At 39.3% G+C, this 20,589-nt stretch overlaps 1 protein-coding gene and 1 long non-coding RNA gene across 4 annotated transcripts in view; one reads left to right on the forward strand and one right to left on the reverse strand.

The window, feature by feature from the left end:
• Positions 1-18,050, reverse strand: part of ZNF326 (zinc finger protein 326) — a 36,813-nt gene extending 18,763 nt beyond the window's left edge. The window contains exons 1-6 of one of the 3 annotated variants that reach the window (XM_041747749.1): positions 17,893-18,050; positions 15,550-15,594; positions 8,615-8,650; positions 8,408-8,519; positions 5,881-6,286; positions 3,286-3,484 (exon numbers count right to left, since the gene is read on the reverse strand). In XM_041747749.1, the coding sequence (XP_041603683.1) occupies positions 3,286-3,484; positions 5,881-6,286; positions 8,408-8,519; positions 8,615-8,650; positions 15,550-15,594; positions 17,893-17,908 (814 nt within the window). In that variant the 5' untranslated portion in view covers positions 17,909-18,050. Of the gene's footprint in view, positions 1-3,285; positions 3,485-5,880; positions 6,287-8,407; positions 8,520-8,560; positions 8,651-15,549; positions 15,595-17,892 lie in introns of those variants that run through there. The other 2 variants (XM_041747750.1, XM_041747751.1) reach the window with 2 other exon arrangements.
• Positions 18,051-18,330: 280 nt separating this feature from the next.
• Positions 18,331-20,062, forward strand: LOC121486669. Its single transcript, XR_005986702.1, has 2 exons — positions 18,331-18,577; positions 18,826-20,062. It is a non-coding gene; the product is annotated as an uncharacterized LOC121486669 (long non-coding RNA).
• Positions 20,063-20,589: the final 527 nt, after the last annotated feature.

A 20,589-nucleotide genomic window follows, 5' to 3' on the forward strand; every position in this document is an offset into this window, starting at 1 on the left:
CTCAGTGGTTTAGTGCCGCCTTTGGCCTAGGGCATGATCCTGTAGTCCCGGGATCGAGTCCTACATCAAGGTACCTGCATGGAGCCTGCTCCTCTCTCTGCCTGTGTCTCTGCGCCTCTCTCTCTCTGTCTTCTCATGAATGAATAAATAAAATCTTAAAAAAAAGAATCTGCCATTTTATATATAAATAAATAAATAAATAAATAAATAAATAAATAAATAAATAATAAATAAATAAATAAATAAATAAATAAATAAATAAAGTTCACAAGGAATAGCAAGGAATCTAAAATAGTGGAAACAATCCTTTAAGGAGAAACAAAATAGAAAGACTCACACTATGATTTCAAAACTTGCTACAAAGCCATGGTAATCAAGACCTTGTGGTACTGGCACAAGGACAGATATATAGATATATAGATCAGAAGTGAAAAGCCAGACATATAGATCAGAAGTGAGAAGCCAGAAATAAATTCGTATAACTATGGTCAGCTGGTTTTTAGCAGGGATGCCAAAATTATTCTGTTGGGAGAGAACAGTCTTTTCAACAAATGGTACTGGGCAACCAGACAGCCACATGCAAAAGTGATAGTGAGAGACCTAAATGCAAAAACTGTAACTATAAAACTCTTAGAAGAAAATACAGGAGTATATTTTCATGACTTTGGAATTTGGCAAGGAATTCTTTAAAAAACCAAAAGAATTGAGCAACAGGGACACCTGGGTGGTTCAACGGTTGAGCATCTGCCTTTGGCTCAGGGTGTGATCCTGGATTCCCGGGACCAAGTCCCACATTGGGATCCTTGCACAGAGCCTGCTTCTCCTCCCTCTGCCTGTGTCTCTGCCTCTCTTTCTGTGTCTCTCATGAATAAATAAATAAATAATCTCAAAGGAAAAAAAAAAAAAAAGAACTGAGCAACAACAAAAAAAATAGACAAATTGAACTTTATCAAATTTAAAAACTTTTGTGCTTCAAAGGATACCATCAGAAGAGTACAATGGCAACTCCGAGTAGGAGACAAAATTTACAAATATGAATACATCTGAAAAGTGACCTGTCTCTAGAATATATAAAGAACTTTGGCAACTCAATAAAAAGAGAGCCCAACTGAAAAGTGACCAAAGCATCTCAACAGGCATTTTTCCAAGAAAAATACATGAATAGCCAAAAGCAAAAGAAAAAAAATGCCCTTCCATTAATCACCAGAGAAATGTAAATCAAGACCACAATAAGATACCACTTTATACTACCTCCATGGCTAGAATCAAAAAGACTGGTTAGTCTTTAGTGAGGATACAGAGAAATCAGAAATCTCATACGCTGTTGGTGGGAATGTAAAATGGTGCCAGCTCCTTTGGAACACATGCTGTTCCTCAAATGATTACACAATTACCATATGACCCAACAATTCATTTCTTAGATATATCTAAGGATATATGAAATGAAAACATGTGTTCACACAAAAACTTATACACAGATATTTACAGCAGCATTATTCATGGTAGCCAAAAGGTAGAAGCAACCCAATTACCCATCAATGAATGAATGGATAAAGAAAATGATATATCCATACAACAGAGTATTTCCAGCCATAAAATGGAATGAAGTACTGATACATGCGTAACTTGGATGAATCTTGGAAGATTATGCTAAGTGAAAGAAGCCTATCACAAAAGTCCACATTCTACATGACTTTTTTCATATGAAAGTCTAGAATACAGAAATCAATAAAGGTAGAAAGTAAATTAGTGGTTGCTCTGGGCTATGGGGTGTGAAGGGGATAATGCCTAAAGGGTACCCGGTCTCTATGAGGTGATGAAAATGTTCTCAAATTGACATGGTGATATTTGCATATATCTGTGAATACACTAAAAACCAGTGAGTTACAGACTTTAAATGGGTGAATTGTAGGGCTTGCAAATCATAGCTCAGTAAAGTCTTTTTATAAAAAAAAGTTCAGAAGCAGATTACTGTTACTTATCTATGTTGTTCTATTTTATTTTTTAACTTTATAATGTATTTCTACATGAAATCAAGTACATTTGACCAAATTAGATGAAGTCAAGGACATACCTAAATAAAAGCTCAGGAAACATCTTTTTCGGAACTCTTTATGAAAACATGTAGCAGTAAAACAACATACACCAAATATTTGTCTATTTTTACTTACACACTGAATTACTTATTATTTTTTTATATTTATTTTTGCCTTGATGACTGAAAAGTACTGTGTCTTTCCAGGTAAGGTGAAGTGTGAGTCTTCCTATTTTATTTTTCTCTTTAGGATTGTTTCCACTATTTTGGATCCCTTGCAATTCCCTGTGAACTTTAGAATCAACTGGTCAATTTTTGCAAAGAAGGTAGAATTCTGATCTCTGAACCATTTATTTAGTTTTTCCATTTATTTGGATCATTAACTTCTTTCAACACTATTTTATAGTTTTTGAGGCATAAGTTCTACACTTCTTTTGTTAAATTTACTCCTCAGTATTTAGTCTTGATGCTAAAAACAAATGAAATGTTTTTAAAGATTTATTTGAGAGAGAGAGAGAGAGAGAGAGAGAGCGCGCGCGCACGCGCACGCACACCAGCAGCAGGGAAAAACAGAGAGGGAGAGAACCACGCTCCCTGCTGAGCAGGGATTCCGATGCAGGGCTCGTTCCAGGAACCCTGAGCTAAGATCATGACCTGAGCCAAAGGCAAGATGCTTAACTGACTAAGCCACCCAGGTGCCCCTTAATTTCATTTCCAGATTGGCTTTTGATTTTTTAACACTGTAAAGACGGAAACATAACTATCTCTAAGAGTTGTCATGCCCACAAAATTAAAAACAAATTAATTTTCCAGAAGAAATACACCTTTTCCTGGTACCAAAAACCATGAAAATATATGAATAGCCCCTTTGTCCCTTAAGAGGATTCTGTGTAAAGGCACAATACTACATCCTCATCGATACCACCCGACAATAAATATAATACTCAAGACAAAACTTTGAATCAAAATCATGTGAAAAGCCTTTTAAAACAGATGTTCTGATTCTATCCTAAATAAGCATTTAGGGAAGAGGGGTGAACAAAGAAATGTACATTTTTAAAAAGGATCTCTGGGTAATTTCAATGTTCGTGACCAATTAGTAACTATACTAGGTGATTCACAGATTTAGTTTCTACAATTGTAATTACTATGCAGTTTGTCAAATGAACATGAGAAAATTATCTAAAAGCACTAAACTTTTTAAAAATTGGAAGTACCTTAAGCCATATCAGTTATGTTTTCTTACTTACTGGGTGATTTGCTGAGGCTCATCTTCTCCACAGGCTTTGTTAGCTTGGGTTTCTTGATAAAGGTTCCACCAGGCTTATTAAATGGTTGCATCATTTTTCTCTTTATTCCTCTTGCAGCAGCAACTGTCACATTGGTGGGTTTGTTTTGATAGTCAACAACAATTCCAGGTCTATGAATGCTTCCAAAATCACTCATATGCTGCAAATTTGTGAAATCAAGAAACATTAGCATAACATCTAAAGATAAAATATGAATTCACACAAATTTTATGTGTTACCTATCTAATAATTTTCACCTGAAAATTCCCCAGAATGTAACTAAATTTTACATGTCCACTCTGAATACACATTGAAAGGCTTTGTAAAATTATTACATGAACCCAAATCCAGTGAATTAGTATTTTTATTTCCAGTAGAACAAATAAGGATACTTCCTACCTATTTTTTAAATTTTTACCATTCAAAATTACTTGAGATCATAAACAACATATGTGCCTGTCAGAATATTACCACTTGTACAACTCTCTGACAACTCCTCTTCAGAGTTCCTAATTGATGTTTTCCCATGAAAAGACCTTAAAAGACATCTTTATTTCACTAAAACCTGGCTTAATACTAAGATGCATAAAGAAGACCATATTTGAAGTCTGAAGTAAAAAAGATCCAGAAATCACTTAGGATTTCTCCCTGTTGAAAAAGGGAATGAGAAAGCGAGATGGAACATTAGTATGAAATAGGAGAGTTAAAGCATAACCATGCATCAACTTCCAGGACACACTTCAGATAAAGAATTACATCTGACGTTCCATTCACATTCTTACCTAGAGAAACATATTCTAACCCAGAAGCCCAAGAAGTGAAAGTTTACAGACGAAGAGTCATGCAACCAAACGACTCTTGTGTCCCTTCCTCTTCTCCTATCATTAACAAAATCCACTACACCAAGAGGCCACATGTCCATAGAAATTTATTCTGCTAATCTTACTTTTAGAAGATAAAGATTGAGGAGTAATCTGAAGAGAAGGATCCAGTGGGAATTGTACAAGTGAAGATTAAAAAAGAAAAGTCCTGTTGGTTCATCTACTTCATTAACAGGAGGAAAGAAAGAAAAGTCCATTCACACTTGAATGGTGAACACAAAGTACAGGAATGCCTGTTTTTCTATTGTGAAAACAAAATTAATGTTTGAAGTCTCATTAAGAAAAAAATCATTTGCCTAAAGTAATACAAAGCATGGAAAATGTTATGCATTTTTAAAATTTTCAAACTGGAATTGATTTTCAATTTCAAAAGCCAAAGCCTATTACCCCAACAATTTTCAATTAACCTACAGTCACTAATTATGGTGGAATAGCAACATATCAGTTGCTTACATTTGTATATTATACTTAGGAATCCCTATCTAACCTAGGAGACTTGAATAGATTAGTGTTACCAGATAATTTATAGAATCACATTAGAAATATCTTCATTAATTATCCATTAAAGGTGCAATGCATTTTACATAAGTAAAGGGTAACTGTTATACGTGCAAAATTTCTACACAGAAGTAACAAACTACACTCATGTACCAAAGGCTAATAAAAATGTGTGCCCTACTACGTATTTTTTATCAGAAGTTCTTTCCTCTGCAAAGAGAGAATATTAAGAGTAACTGACTTAAAAACAAAAAAAAAACAAAAAAACCCCAAAAAACAACATTTCTTACATTAAAGCAAGAATACAATATCCTTCATAGACCAAACTACAAAACTCCACAATCTACATACACTTAACTAGGTAAAATTTCATGTCCACCAAGTTACCTAAGAACGTAAGTCATTATCTTTATACTATGTCCTGAAATAAAACACTTGAAGACTAGTATATTTACTCGTGTAAGCAATAATTTATAAAATATTACTTCCTAGGAAGGAACCAGAGACATGTTTGTACAGGTAGGAACTTACTTCTCAATAGTAAAATCTTATGACACAAGGGAAAACAGAACACCCAGCAACAGGACATATATTAAGAGAGTGAGTTAGTAATTATACTGACCACAAATCGTTCTACAACCTATTAAACATATCAACTTCTTCACCATGTAAACATGGCTAAGCTACCCTCATCTATCCAGCTTTTAGTCCTTTGTGTTTAATGTGAAATATGGAGCTCTGAAGAAATTCTATGTGCTAGAGTTATAGCAGCAAAGTATAAACATTTTTTCATACATTGCACCTTTAACCTACTCAAAAACTCCAAAGGGTTCAGTTACCTTTTACAATAATCCAAGAACTGTCCCACCAGCAAAACTGCTAGTGTTTACAAGGAAAAATGCAACTCCTTTTAACCCCTTTTAGACCAAAACCTAATATCCTCACCTTTTTAATAAAGGGAGATTTGGCAAAACTTACAATCATCTTACACTGCCACTTATTTTCTGAAGTGCTGGAAAAACTTTTACAGGCAACCTAAGAATTATGCTTATGATTCAGCTTTTGCTTTAAAATACACTGGGATGAACAGTGTTTATTCTAGATGAAAACCATGGTCTTGAAAGGGTTTAAAAGAGTGACTAGTGAAAAGAATCTGAAAAGATTCTGTTGTACTTACTCCTCGGCCTCGGCCTCTGCCTGTTGATGGTCCTCCAAAAGCATCATAGTTTCTGCTTCCAAACGTACTTTCAGGATAAGCAGGCGTTCCTCTCCCCCGAGAGCCTACAGGTGCAGGCTTCATATGGGGTGAAGAAAAACTGCTGTAGGAAGAGTAATTCTCTCTTCCTCTGTCCTCCATAAACCCAGGCCTCAATTTTGAACGGGAGTAAGGTGCTTCCCAGCTAGACCCGCCCTGGTTTCTACCTCCGAAAGAGTCAAGGCTATTCCGGTAGGAGCTCTCAAATCGACCACCATAACTACCTCCGAAGCGGCTTTGTTCGGGTTCATTAAAACCATAGCCAGATCTGTACAGATCTCGCCCACCCAGAGAAGACCTGGAGTCGTAAGACTCATAAGGTCCAAACCTGGAAAAGTTGCACAGTGAGGGAAAAAACAAAAGTAAGCTTACTAATGTTAGACAATTCAAAAGACAAATTATCAGATGACATTTATCAACTAAAATTCATTTATACCATACTGGTTTGCACAGTTCTACTTTTATTCACACCTGATTAGGGCTGGGCAGTTCAACATGAGACCAGATAGAAAGCTATCTGAGTCAGTTTTTAGATATGAATTGAGGTAAGTAAACCTTAGCTTAAAAATCTGCTTTATAGCAGCTTTTCTATTTTATTAAGATTTGTCTGTCAGTATTTAAGCCCAGCCCTAGTCTTGGAAAAAGTCATTTACTAAAGTTCACAAACTACTCAAACTTTCTTCGAATCCATCCCTAGTAATGGAAAATATTAAATATTTACAATATTTTGGCTTTCAATAGGGACACAAATTGAAGACTACACCAATATAAGCTATTTGTGACACAGAAGAGATCCTTTTGCACCCCTAATAATCTATATCACAAAACTGCTTCATTGTGTCTATAGCAGTAAAAATTTGGAGAATTATCTCTGGTTAAGAAAATTTTATATCCTGCCCAACTTTTGGTAAGGCCAATAATCAATCCTCAGTTACTTTCCACTTGTAGACTAGCAAATCTAACAAATCTAGAAGAATAAGCACATAAAATAGAACATAAAGTAAAAGACCACCAACATATACCCTCTGCATATAAATTTTCAAGGCAGATGAGAAAGAATACATTTTATGTCTTCAATAATTTAAAAAATTATTTCCTGGCAGGAAATTATCACATAAAACTACTCTAAAAAAGGGGAGCACACAGTCTCCTCAAGGTTTTAACAGAGTCAACAGAAGACACAAATCATCTTACTTCTCACAAATCCAAAGCATGGATTACAAAAGTTGCTTGATATCTTACAACATAGTTTTATAAAGGCCCACAATTACACAGGAGATAAATGATAACATCTACATAGTTTATACACATCACATTTACAATGCAATAGGGCAATAACGGATATATTTAAACATTTAAATGTGTTACATTACTTCAATTATTTACAAATCACTAAATAGAATGTACTATTTACTTCTGAATTCTGGTAACCATATAAAAATTATTTCTCCTCCCAACTCTTTTTTAAAACATCTATCACATAAGCAAAATTGTTGTATCTTTTTATTTTCTTGATTTTCCTCTACTATAAACCATAATGGCACACTTGAAGCAGAAAGAAGGAATGTAAAGCATCTTTTGGTCCATCCTTAAGGAATCCGGTTCCTTCAACTTATGAAGAAGGAGGCTAGTTTCAAGTGTTTCCTAACTAGTTATATTTAGTAAAAATATCTGTGCCTCAAAAGGTACACCCCTTCTGCCTGAAATGTAGTTAACCCTAAGGTCTGTACTTAACTAGTGTTGAGCTTTACACAGTATCAACAGTAAAATATAAAAACAATATAAACTCTAGTGCATTAAAATAAGTGAAGGTATAGTATTCATAGCTTTGATACAAAGCTCCTAGCTAGAGCACAGTGTTTTTGGCATAAGGAATATCTGCCAATAAATAACCTAGACATGAATTTAAAGAATGTTTTATAATTACAATAAGCTCTTACTACAACTTACTCTGAAATTAAAAGAATAACTATCTTAAATGTTTCTCAGAAACTGAATGTTGCTAGACTGGTTCATTTAAACCCATTCCAGTCAAAACCTGCTTTGCTGCTTTACAGAACACCCTCAACTAAAAAAGATACTTTTAAAGCTCATAAAGAAAAAAACTTGACAAAGAATATTTCCAGTAACATTTTTTATCATTTGTTCAGAACATTCTGAATGATAAGGAATTAAAAATAAGTAAAATAAAAGGTTCACTACTGAAGACGGAAAATCTTACTCTATATTAATATGAAAATAGCTACTTGCAGTTTTCCTAAAATAATGTCTGCCAGTGACCCTGAGATAATTTTTATAACTATTAATTAACACCTTTATACATTTAAGGTGATTATTCAATACCAATAGTGAAATTCAAGTATCATAACATGCCTAAGGAATACTTAAATTAAAATATCCAGAATATTATAGTTATCTAATTATTTGGCCAAGTGATTAAGCAATTTACCTGCTACCCCCACCACCACCACTGTGATTGTCCATGCCATATGACTGGTTTAGGTAGGAGTCCATGGATCTTTGACCCCCATAGGATCCATGGCCATAGTCACGGTCCATCCCTATAAAGAGTTTAAAAAGAAAAAAATTAAATGCTGCTCACCTTTACTGGCACCAAAAAGAAGAATTTTTAGATAAATATCCTTGAATGTCAGACCTCCATATGATCCGGGGCCATAATCACGATCCATTCCTACAACAGAGTCAATAACAAAAGGTCAGTAAGATATACCATTCTCCTTGGGAATTTTTCATAAAACACAAGATACTCACACCAATTGTCTGAGATACTAATTCATCATTAACATTTAAGATAAACTCATACTAGACATGGAAGGAAAAAATTCACAGAGAATAATCTACTAAAAAAATAGATTTGCTAAGAAAATTTAATTGCCCAAAAAAACATTATCAACTTAAAAAAGTTCTATGTCAGAATTATTTTCAATTTAACCAATATTTATTTGACAGAGTACTACTTAAAGCTTCTATATTAGAATTACATAGTATGTAATCAATAATAAATAATTCCAATTCTCAAGAAAAGTCAGCATTGACTATTGTCAAAAAGAACAGTTTTTGTTTTTAGTTTTTGCATCTAACTGCTCTCAAAATGTCAAAAACCCAGAGGCAGCCACATTTTCAACTAGCCTAATTTCAATTTGTTCATAGATTAACTGAAACGGACATTTTTAAAAAGTAAAATCATGGAGTAGGGGGCCAATCTACAGTACTATGCCTTTAAGTAATAATGACTCAACAAACATTTAAATCCTCAAATACTAAAAATAAAAGGAATGAATGTGAACTCTAATGCAAAATACTCAAAAAATTCTAGTACATTAAGGGTACTGAGTATATTTTATTAAACTGCAATTCCACCTACATTCCAACCTCTAACATGAAAAATACAACAAAAGAAGTAATAAAATGAATTTACAATTATAAAAATGAAAAAAATTTTAAATTATTTAGAATGTGTCCTATAAAACTCTTCAAAATCCTTCATTACCACCCTCCCCAAATTTTATGCACTAACAAATACAATAGCAGATAGAGAGCAAATACCTTTATATTTTTTAAACACTAAATTACAATCACTTAAATATTTTTGGTCCTAACAACAATGACAATAATAATGATAACAGTAACAACTTCACAAAAATATGACTCAGAATCTTGCAACTTCAAAGCTGGAAGCAACCTAAAGGATAAAATTCAATTTAATCTTCTTATTTTATAGATTAGGAGCTAAAATCCAAAGGGATGAAATGATTTTCCCGAAGATCAATAAATATCCACCCCTCTAGCTCTAACGCTGTTGCTTCTATGGGAAACACTTTCCTCTAATACTTCCAATATCTGCTCCCTGAAATATTCTCATCTTTTAAAAGTCCATTTCAAATACTAACCCTTTCAATGATGCTGTCTCAGTTGAGTATCTTCTCTTTCTTCTAAATATCTACACGTCTGTTGCTCTTATATAGTGCTTATGATACACTGCCAAAAGTAACAGTACTTTTGCTGCCAATGATAAAATTTGAACTTTCAAGTAAAATTTAGAATTTTATAATGCTTGTATGTACCAATATGCATGAGAGCACAAAAAGATTATCAACATACAAAAAGCATCACCGAGCTCTTTTATCTTGTATTTTTCAAACTAAGACTTCATATGGGGTGTATAATTTACATTTTACAGCACATCTCAGTTCTAATCATCCCCACTGCGAGTGCTCAACAGTCACATGTGGCTAGTGTACCATGTTCACAGTTCTAGACTAACAAAACAGGCAATTATTTATCTTTAGAGTTGCTAACCTATGTTATCTCAGATAGAGGGCAATTTTGAAATTGAAATAAAATTTTCAAAATAAAAAGCCTTCTTCTAAGCTTAAGATTATTAAGAATAATCTTAAGGAGTGCCTCAGGTGGCTCAGTCAGTTAAGCATCCAAATTGCTTTCACCTCAAATCATGATCTTGGGTTCACGATATTGAACCTCACCTTGGGCTCTGCACTCAGCATAGAGTCTGCCTGGGATTCAGTTTTCCTCTCCCTCTGCCTCTCCCCTTCATGTGTGCTCTCTCTCTCAATAAATAAATAGAATCTTTTTTAAAAATAAAAAATAATAATAATCTTAAGAGTTAGGTTCAGTTAGGTACACAAAGCAAAAAGTCTTGTATTTTGTTATTTCTGCTAGTTTCAACTTTGAGCTTGCAGAGGTTGCCTTTGGATACTAAATCCTTTTGTTTTTTAGTCAGTTTATTTTTATTTCACTATGGAGTCATAAATTACTAATATTTATTGAACACTGTGGAGTACACAAAAATTAGGAGAACTGCCTTTACCTAGCAATGACTTTGGCTTATTGTTCACAGTACTGTTACTATTCAGTTAACTGAAAAGAAAAAAAGGGAAAGTCTTTATACTTTATAAAGTGTGATTAGAGGAATATAGATTCTGTAAGATGACCGCTTATATATAAACAATATTCTTCCAGGTCACCAAAAGAACTTAAAAATCACTTTAAAAAATAAAACTGTAGGGCAACCGGGGTGCTCAGTAGTTTGGCACCGCCTTCAGCCCAGGGCGTGGTCCTGGAAACCTGGGATCAAGTCCCAAGTCAGGCTCCCTGCACGGAGCCTGCTTCTCCCTCTGCCTGAATCTCTGCCTCTCTCTCTCTCTCTCTCTCTCTCTCTCTCTAATAATTAAATAAAATCTTTAAAAATAAAAATAAAACTGTAAGAACATTGCATCTTTACTATTAAGTGAAAGTAATTCACTCAAAAATAAAACTGACCTAATATTTTAAGACAAATCTATGTTTTGATCACTCTAATCATACAAATAAGCTCAACAAATGTTAAAACTCAGTTACAACTAAATCTTAAGGAAGGAGGTGAGGACTATAATAAGAAAAACAACTGACTCAGGATCAAAATAATTAACGAGTTATGTGACACTAGGTCTTGAATGGGACCACTTTTCACCATTTCCACGCTACCAGCATCCTGCTACATGCCACCAGCATCTCTCACCTACATTACAGCAATAGCCTCCTAACTGGCTTTCCTGCTTCCACTTTAACCCCCTGTTTATTCTAAGAAAACAGCCAGAATAATTCTGTTAAAGTTTAAATCATGTTCAACACTCAGTAACTTCTCACTTGCTCCCATCTTATTCAAAGTAAAAGCCAAAGCATTGTAGTGAACAAGGAAAATTTTGCTCTATTGGGGACATCTGACCACATCTGAAAGCACTTCTGGTTGTCACAACCAAAGGGCAAGTGCTGCTTACATCAAGTGCAAAGGCCAAGGATCCAGCTAAACAGTCTACAATAAGACATTCCCCACAACAGAGAATTATCTAATCCAAAATGTCAATACTGCTGAGGTTGAGAAATCCTGCCCTATATACTTCTTATCTTCACCATCCACTATTCCCCCCCTTATCACTCCACTCCAGGTATACCAGGCCCCTTGCTGTTCCTAGAATACAGTAAGTATGCAGCCATTTTGGCACCTGCTGCCCAGAATGCTCTTCCTCTGTATCTGCACTTCTCAATCCCTCCACTCTTTCAGGTCTTTATTTTCTATCATCTCTCAGATATAAACAAATTACCTTTAATTTTCAATGCCTCAGGCTACAATTCACCACTCTAACCTAGTCTTAAGACTATTCAGCAAAAATCACCTGCTCTAGTCAAAACATTCTTCTTAAGTCTAGGGGCTCCTGGGTGGCTCAATTTGTTAAGTATCCAGGTCTTGATCTCAGGATCATGAGTTCAAGCCCCATATTGGGCTCCACGCTGGGCATGGAGCCTACTTAAAACAAAACAAAACATTCTTTTTTTTTTTTTTTAAAAGATTTATTTATTCATGAGAGACACACAGAGAGAGAGGCAGAGACACAGGCAGAGGGAGAAGCAGGCTCCATGCAGGGAGCCCGATGTGGGACTTGATCCCGGGTCTCCAGGATCACGACCTGGGCTGAAGGTGGTGCTAAACCACTGAGCCACCCAGGCTGCCCAAAACAAAACATCCTTAAGTCTCTCTGAGGCACAATGTACTCAGCCCTACCTTTATTTCTGCTTTCCCTCTATCTGGAATACTCTCCCTTTTTTGTCTGCTATTTATATAAAAAGAGTTACTATGAAGCAGGAAGGAAACATGGAAACGCCAGAAACACAACTTTCTTCCGAGAAATGGTGTGGAGGAAATCTGGAACTTGATATGCTTTCCAGTACCTTTTATTTCATCTTAGTCACAGGAAAATACAATGCTAACAATGAATTACAGTGTGGCTTCATTTGGTAACTACAAATCTTTTACTTTCTACATCTTCTTAATAAGTCTTTCCCCAATACACACCTACCACCACCACCACACCTCTCCTCCATTTTTCCCCTAAGCAATTATTACCATCTAACACACGATATGTTACTTTATTTTGTTTACCTTATATTTCATCCCACTAGACTGAACACTCTCCACAGAGGCAAGAATATTTATTCATTGCTATATTGCCAGCTCCTAGAATAGTACCTGATATATAGTGTTCACTCAAGAAATATTTGTTAAATGAAGTCAAATTAGATCTCTGAAATTAAAATCCTCATTTATAAAATGTAGATATCCTAGACCTCAAAGTATTGTCAATAATGCTCTTTAACCAACAGTGCATTCCAAAATCATTCAGAGTACTTTTTCATAACATGAACAACCAAAGACCACTTGTCTAAAAATTAAGATTCAAGAGGACCAGAGTATGAGAAACATTCTGAAAAAGCTCTCTAGGGGAATCTAACAATCTCAGTGTTGGAATTTAAATTAAGAGGAAAAAATGAAAGTGGTAACATTAGTAAAACATTAATCCCAAAAGGTGTATGTGCCCCATGTTCACTACAGTTTTATTCACAATACCTAAGATACAGAAACAACCTAAGTGCCCAGTGAAGGATGAATGGATAAAGAAGATGGGGTATACATATACAATGGAATAGGACTCAGCCATAAAAACAAATGGAATCCTGCCATTTGCAACAACATTGATGGACTTTGAGGGCATCATGCTAAGTAAAGCAGATTACAAAGAAAGACAAATACTGTATGATTTCATGTGCAATCTAAACAAAACAAAACCAAGCTCATTGATACAGAGAACAGATTGGTAGTTACTAGAGTGGAGGATAGAAGCGGGCAAAGGGAATCAAGAGATACAAACATCCAGTCATAAAAAAGTAAGTCATGGGGATATAATGTATACCATGATGACTACTGATGGTAATACCATACTGTATATTTGAAACTGCTAAAAGTAAATCTTATGGGGCACCTGGGTGACTCAGTTGGTTAAGTGTCTGCCTTTGGCTCAAGTCATGATTCCAGGGTCCTGGGATCAAGCCCTGTATCAGGCTCCCTGCTCTGTGGAGAGCCTGCTTCTTCCCTCACCTTCTGCTCTCCCCTACTTGTGCTTTCTCTATCACTCTTTCTCTGTCTCTCAAGTTAATAGACAAAATCTTAAAAAAAAAAAAAAAGAATTACTGTTTTCATTTCCCAAGTTTAGGGTCTTTAAAATCCTAATACCTAAATTTCTGAAGTGACTTTTTTAGCCAATTTTCCAGTTTTGTGTTGTTTTTTTAATTTTATTTTTAAATAATCTCTATACCAAATGTGGGGCTTGAATTTACAACCCTAAGAAGCGAGAGTCACATGCTCTATCAACTGAGCCAGCCAGGCACTCCTAACTTTCCAGTTTTTAATCTACCTAAGTGTGGATACAAATCAAGCTTCCTCTGGTAATTTTATTATGTCACTCTCCTGTTCAAAACTGTATCCTTGGCACCTGAGTGGCTCAGGTGGTTAAGTGTCTGCCTTCAGCTGGTGGTGTGATCTCTGGGTCATGAGATGAAGCCCCGCATCCGGCTCCTGGCTTAGCATCCGGCTCTTGGATTAAGTGGGGAGTCTGCTTCTCCCTCTCCCTTTGCTTCTCCCCCAAAACTTGTGCTATCTCTCAAATGAATAAATACAGTTTTTAAAAAAACAAATAAACAAGAAAATGGTTCAAGGAACCTGGCTGGCTCAGCCAGCAGAGCATGCAACTCTTGATCTTGGGGTTGTAGGTTCCAGCCCCAGGTTAGGTGTAGAGATTACTTAAAAATAAAAGCTTAAAAAAAAAAAAAAACTATTCTTCAGCATTCAATATATACTGACTGCTTCCTATATGTTGAGCCTTTTTAGCTCATATCAAGTACCAAGTTTCTCTAAATTCTTAGAGATGATACAAAGAAATTAACTGGATTGTAATCATTTTTATAATGAAAGCACAGCTAGCTTTATTTAGTAGTATATTTGCTTCAGTTTTATTTTGAAAATATATTCTGTACAACAGTTGAATTTTCCATTTCCCTGGCAATTAGGATATCTACTTCCACTCTGGGGTCTTTTTTTAACCTCACTGAATTGTTCCACATATTTTTTTATGTTATCATCCTGTCTGGCAGAGCCTTAACTTCAAAAACTGTCAAAATAACAGCCAATTGTATTCTGCATGCCTCTTACGATTTTATCTACCTCGGTAATCACAACTCTAAAGTCACGCGTAAATCAATAAATATTCAAGCTTCTTTATGTGTTCCTCTAGACAGCTCTTTATATACTAACACATTTCAACACATTAAAGCAAATGACCTCAAAAACAAGGTCAAAATGCATTACATTAGACGGAACATAAAACCAAGCCAATAATCCACTTAATCTACATTATTCAAAGCCTCTCATTCAGCAAAAATAACTCAGCTAGTTTCCTGTAACTCATCACTCAGAAGGTAGTCAAGCCCTAGAATAAATTAAATGAATCATAATTCAAATAAAACAAAGAGTCAAACTAATCTGAATAGCCCTAACTTTTTCTGATTCCAGATGCCTGGTTCAAATACATAATATGACAATGTGAACACTGAGTGGTAATACATCAAGATGCAACACAATGATTGAAACAAGGGAGAACTGGCTTTTTACATTATGGGCATGTAGAGAACTGAAATGCATTCCCTTAATATACTTAAGAGCAAACGAAAGAGGATACTCACCATTAAAGCCCTGATAAGTATTTCTGCAAGCAGAGTGTGTGTAATCTATGAAGACACATTTAACAGAAAGAAATTAGTACATTATTAGCAAAAGCCTGAAATTACATACTCATCTATTCAAATCAAACACAATTTTTAAAATGCTATTAACTCAGTTATCTGCAAAAATGGGATATAAATAATTACAAATATTTCACATGGGAAAACATAGATCTCTTTCTCTTCATTATCTCCCCAAGACGCAGGTTTATTATCCAAATTATGATAATGTAAAAATTAGCTTATAACACCTGATATATAATAACTACCAAGAGGAATCCAATATTGATTTATTCAGGGTAACAAAGAGAAAGTCGATAGATTATGTACCAAAAATTGCAAAACGGGCTGAGAACTGACTCTATGAAGCACATAATTTTTTCAGAGTTAATACAGTTCTTGTGCCTATTTGCTCTCTAAAGTTTTCAAGATCTTATTTGAGACTGCATATGCACATGCGTATATGTGTGCCTGTGCTGTATCTACCCAGGATGTGCCATCACCAAAATCCATACTGGCAATTTCCATCAAAACTGACTTGAAAATTGTTAAATCCCTTAATTAATGTTACTAATAAATTAATAAAGGGCAGGAAGTGAGTACAGTGCTCACAGAATCCAGGTACACTACGCAGGATCAGACTCAGATATATTTTTAGTCAAATTCCACTCCCAAATATAGCAGTAAAGATGAAGAGGAAGCAAGAGAGAGGGGGAGTATTCTCTCACAGACACTGTTTATAATTTTTATTACTGACATTGTCTGGAATTTTAGGCTCATGGGGACAATAGAAAGCAAACAAACCAAGTTTCATTTTTGTTTTTCAATTCTCTACAGAAAATGGATTCCCTGGGGAGGGGTGGGGGGAGGGGGGGGCCACTCCCATTGTTCCCTCCCCCCACCTCGGGAGCTTGTCCGGTGCCTTGGGGGTTGGTGCTGTCAACAGACTTTAGCACGAAAACACAGTTAATACATTCTTAAAGTTTCATTCCCCGCTTGGGCACTTCGAATTCATGGTTTAAAGGTATTTATAGCAAAAGGAGTCAAAGTTCAACCAAAACAAACAAAAAATACCAGAGGGTGCTCCTCCTCGGCGCTGACCTTCCCATTCCGAAATGATTTTCAAGGGTCCACAGAAGGGCTATCATCCCAGTACCCCTTCCTACGCCTAGGGCTGGTATAGCTTTAACTCTTTGTGGCATGAAACCCAATCACAGATCCAAAGATCATGTGGTCAGACTCACGGGCTGAGATCACACTAGGTAACGAGGGTTAAGTAAAACAGGGTTTGGGTCGGCTTTGGGACTCACAACCAGCCCGTCAATCTGTTGCATCAGAAACGGCTGGTTGCTCAGGGTGAGGCCGGGCTTCACGGTGCAAACCCTCCCGTGCCCTCTCCCTGATCCTGTCCTTGTGGACGCGCATATTTTATCTTGACGCCAATTCCCATAAAAGTTAGGCGAGGTAGGAAGGCAAAGGGGAGGCCCAAAATCCACTCTCCGTTGTGAGCCCGAGAACATGGTTTCAAGAACTGGCGTGAGAGACACGCTGAAAGGAACCGCTGAGAAAACCAGTGGGTTTAAACGGCTGGTCCCTGGCCGCCACGGAGCCTGAAGGGCACGCGGCGCGGGCCGCGGCCCCGACCCCGGCTGCCTGGGGCCCGGCCCACGCACAGTCCCGAGGGAAGCCGCCGCGGCTCCCAGGACGGCGCCCGCGCGGGGCCGACCACCGGGTGGGCCGGCGACCCCGCGTCTCCGCTCTCCACAGACGCCCTTTAAACTCGCCGGAAGCGGAGACGAGCGGACAGGGCTGGGACCGAGCCTCGGCCAATTCCACCCCGGGCGAGGGTTTACGGAAACGGACGGGCCGGGTCGCCGCCCTGCGGGGGCGAGACCGCGGGAGGCCGGGCGGCGGAGGCCTCGCTCGGCCCTCGGCGCGACCCCGGCGAGCTGCAGGCGCCGCGGCCGGGGCGGGTCCGGAGCGCGAGTCCGAGGCCCGGGGCCCGGGGCCCGGGGCCCGAGGCCGTGGCGCCCCGGGTGCGCCCTTCCCCGCGGCGAGGCCGGCCCGGAGCTCCGGGTCCTCGGCGGCCGCGGGCGCCGGGCAGGCGCGACAGGGCCCGCGGGTCCCCGCACAGGCCGATTCCGGGCCTGGGCCCGCGGCGGGCGGCCGGGCGGGCGGGCGGCCTCCGGGCCCGCAGAACAAAGCCCACACGGCCATCTTGAGACCGTAAACAGACCCCCGGGGCGGCCACCCCGCCTCCCGCCCGCCCGCCCGCCGCGGCGACCAGCCACAGGCTCTGCTTACCGTCCTCGAAGTCCATGGCGGAGGCTCGGGGCTCACGGGCTCGGCGGCGCTGGGCTGAGCTGTGGCCGGCGGCGAGCACCCGCGACCCGCGGCTCCACACCACCAGTCCGCGCGACCGAGAGCGGCGCTACCGGCCCGGCAGCCGCAGGCCACAGAGAGGCTGGGGGGCGGGGCCGGCCGGCGCTGCCAGCCGCCGCAGCGCGGCCCGCGATTGGCTGGCGCGGGCGGGGGGGCGGGCCGTCGGGGGGCGGGCAGCGGCTCCGCTGAGGCGCTCGCGGGTGCGGACCCTCCCGGAGCCGCCGAGGAGGAGGGAGGGAGGTGGGGACAGGAGCGCCGAGGAGCGGCCGGGGTCACGGGGACCGCGACCTGGCTGTTGCGGAAATGCTGGCCGCGGCCCGCCATGTTTGATCCTGGCAAGAGCGACAGGACCGGGTCGGAGCACCTTCCGCCTGCCCGAACTACTAAACCACGTGCCGACCTTTCGCTCTTTATTGGCTGGTGATGACTGTACCGAAGGGGGTCAAGTAGCTACGGACTTTCGGCCGCGGAGACGCGGGAGTCCCGGACGCTCTTCGCAACTGCGTGAGCCCAGGAGAACAGATTGCCGAATGGGAAATAATCATGGGAGCGATCCAAGACAAGCTATTAGCAATTTCTGAATTTTAGGGCGCCAAGTAAAACTGTGGTAAGAGTTCAAAGACTGGGAAGATTCGGGGCAGAAGTCATCCAGAACTTGGAGAACGACCATGCGCAGACACCAGCGCCAGCCGGCTTTGCGCTGTTGTCACTTTGGAAATAGTGGTGGGGAAGTGGGCAGAATTATTCACCCTCGGGGCAACATGGAAAAAGACAACTGTTTGTTCATTGTGACCCTGGAGCAGCTTAACTCTAGGTTAATTTTTTTCTTTTTTTTTTTTTTTTTTTTTTTTTTAGTAGAGCAAATAATGTCAACAATGAGTTGATCACAGGATGGGAAACCATGAATCCAAACCCTCTTCTCTTCTTTGGGGTCCGATCAGCTGCTGGAACCAGGTTCCAAGAAGGCAGCCTGTTGGAAATAGGACTGGAGGAAAAATCCCGGGATACACTATGTGTATTACTGGAGCCCCAAATCTCGACAGGGCATTGTTTCTTCCTCCTCCTCCTCCTCCACCCTGATTGATTCACCCAGTTCTCCGCCCTTGTTTTCTTCTTTCTTTTTTCCTCCTATACATGTTCTCTATTCACCTGAGCTGAACATGTTGAAAACCGAACTCATAATTCCCCTCCTCAAACCTGCTTATCCTCCTTTATTCTTTCATCTCTGTTAGTGGTGTCATAAGCAACCACCCACTAATCCTAGCCGGAAGCCTGCACAATTCATCTAGTTGAGACACAGGCCTCCCTCGCCCTCCCTCCCCAGTCCAGATGAAGTGCTTCATCTGCTTATTACCTCTTAAAATTTCTTCAGCTTGTTCCCTTCTCTCCATTCCTACTGCACCACCTGCAGTACCAGTACTACTCTCATTCTCTTTCTCCCAAACCATTGCCGTAGCTTCCTAAATAATTTCCCTGCCCTCTGGCCTTGACCTTCTCAGGGTTCTCAGGGCTGCAGTGCTCTGAACACCAATCTGCACATGTCCTCCAACGTCTCTATTATGGATTAGGTCAAGGCCAAGCTCTACAACCTAGAGCACCTGCAACAGGATCTGGCCACTGCCTGACCAGCCATCTTCCTACATTTCTCCCTCCTCCTCTCTCATACTCTCTTCCTTCTGGGGAGCAATTTTAAGTCACTTCGCAAAACATCCCTAGGCTTTTTCATGCCACTAAACTTTTACTTACACTTTTCTCTCTGCTTATTATACCACCCAGTTAACCCTACTCATTCTCAAAACGTAGTTCTTCCTATAAGAAATGTTCCCACATCCCATCCCTGCACCCTAGGCCAGTACTTCTCAAATATTAATGTGCGTATGATTCACCCAGCAATCTCATTAAAACTCAGATTCACATTCAGTCAGTCTGGACTGGAGCCAGAGAGTCTGCATTTCTCACACGTTTCCAGGAGCTGCTGCTGCTGGTGGTCAAACCATACTTGGAGTAGCAAGGCCCTGAGCTAACCTCTGTTATCGCACCATCTCCCTTGCATGAAATACTCTGGCTTTATGTCTATCCACATTAAAAGCCCTGTGATATTAGGACCAAGCCATCTTAGTACATCCTAAGCGCTGAGCCCATATGTTTATCAAGTCTAACTGAGCTCTCTTGATGTTTTTAACTACTTTTTTTTCTTGGTATGATGGCAAAGGAATGGTTTGTAACCTGTGGTATTTAGGGCTTGTTGTGAGTATAAGGAAATAAATAATTAAGTCACTATTTGTATTTTTGTGTTATGTGCATGTGTGTGCATGCACATGCACACACACAACCATACACACTCACTCTCTCTCCTTTCTCTCCTGAGAGAGACTACCAGTCATAGAACTCCTAACTCCAGAAGAAATCTGGCCTCAGCACAAACTCATGGAGAGCCAGGAGACACAGATACCTTCTCCCCTTCCTTCCTCTTTCCCAATTAGATGTTTCGTACAGAGATGGCAATAACTGAGTAAGCCCAGAAGACCTGAGACACCTTGCAATACCTGACAGTCTGTCAAATCATTCCTTAATTCCTGTATCGAACAAATACTCTTTGTGCCAAACATCATTTTCTTC

The sequence above is a fragment of the Vulpes lagopus genome, chromosome 3, assembly GCF_018345385.1.
Source record: "Vulpes lagopus strain Blue_001 chromosome 3, ASM1834538v1, whole genome shotgun sequence".
NCBI classification, from domain to species: domain Eukaryota; kingdom Metazoa; phylum Chordata; class Mammalia; order Carnivora; family Canidae; genus Vulpes; species Vulpes lagopus.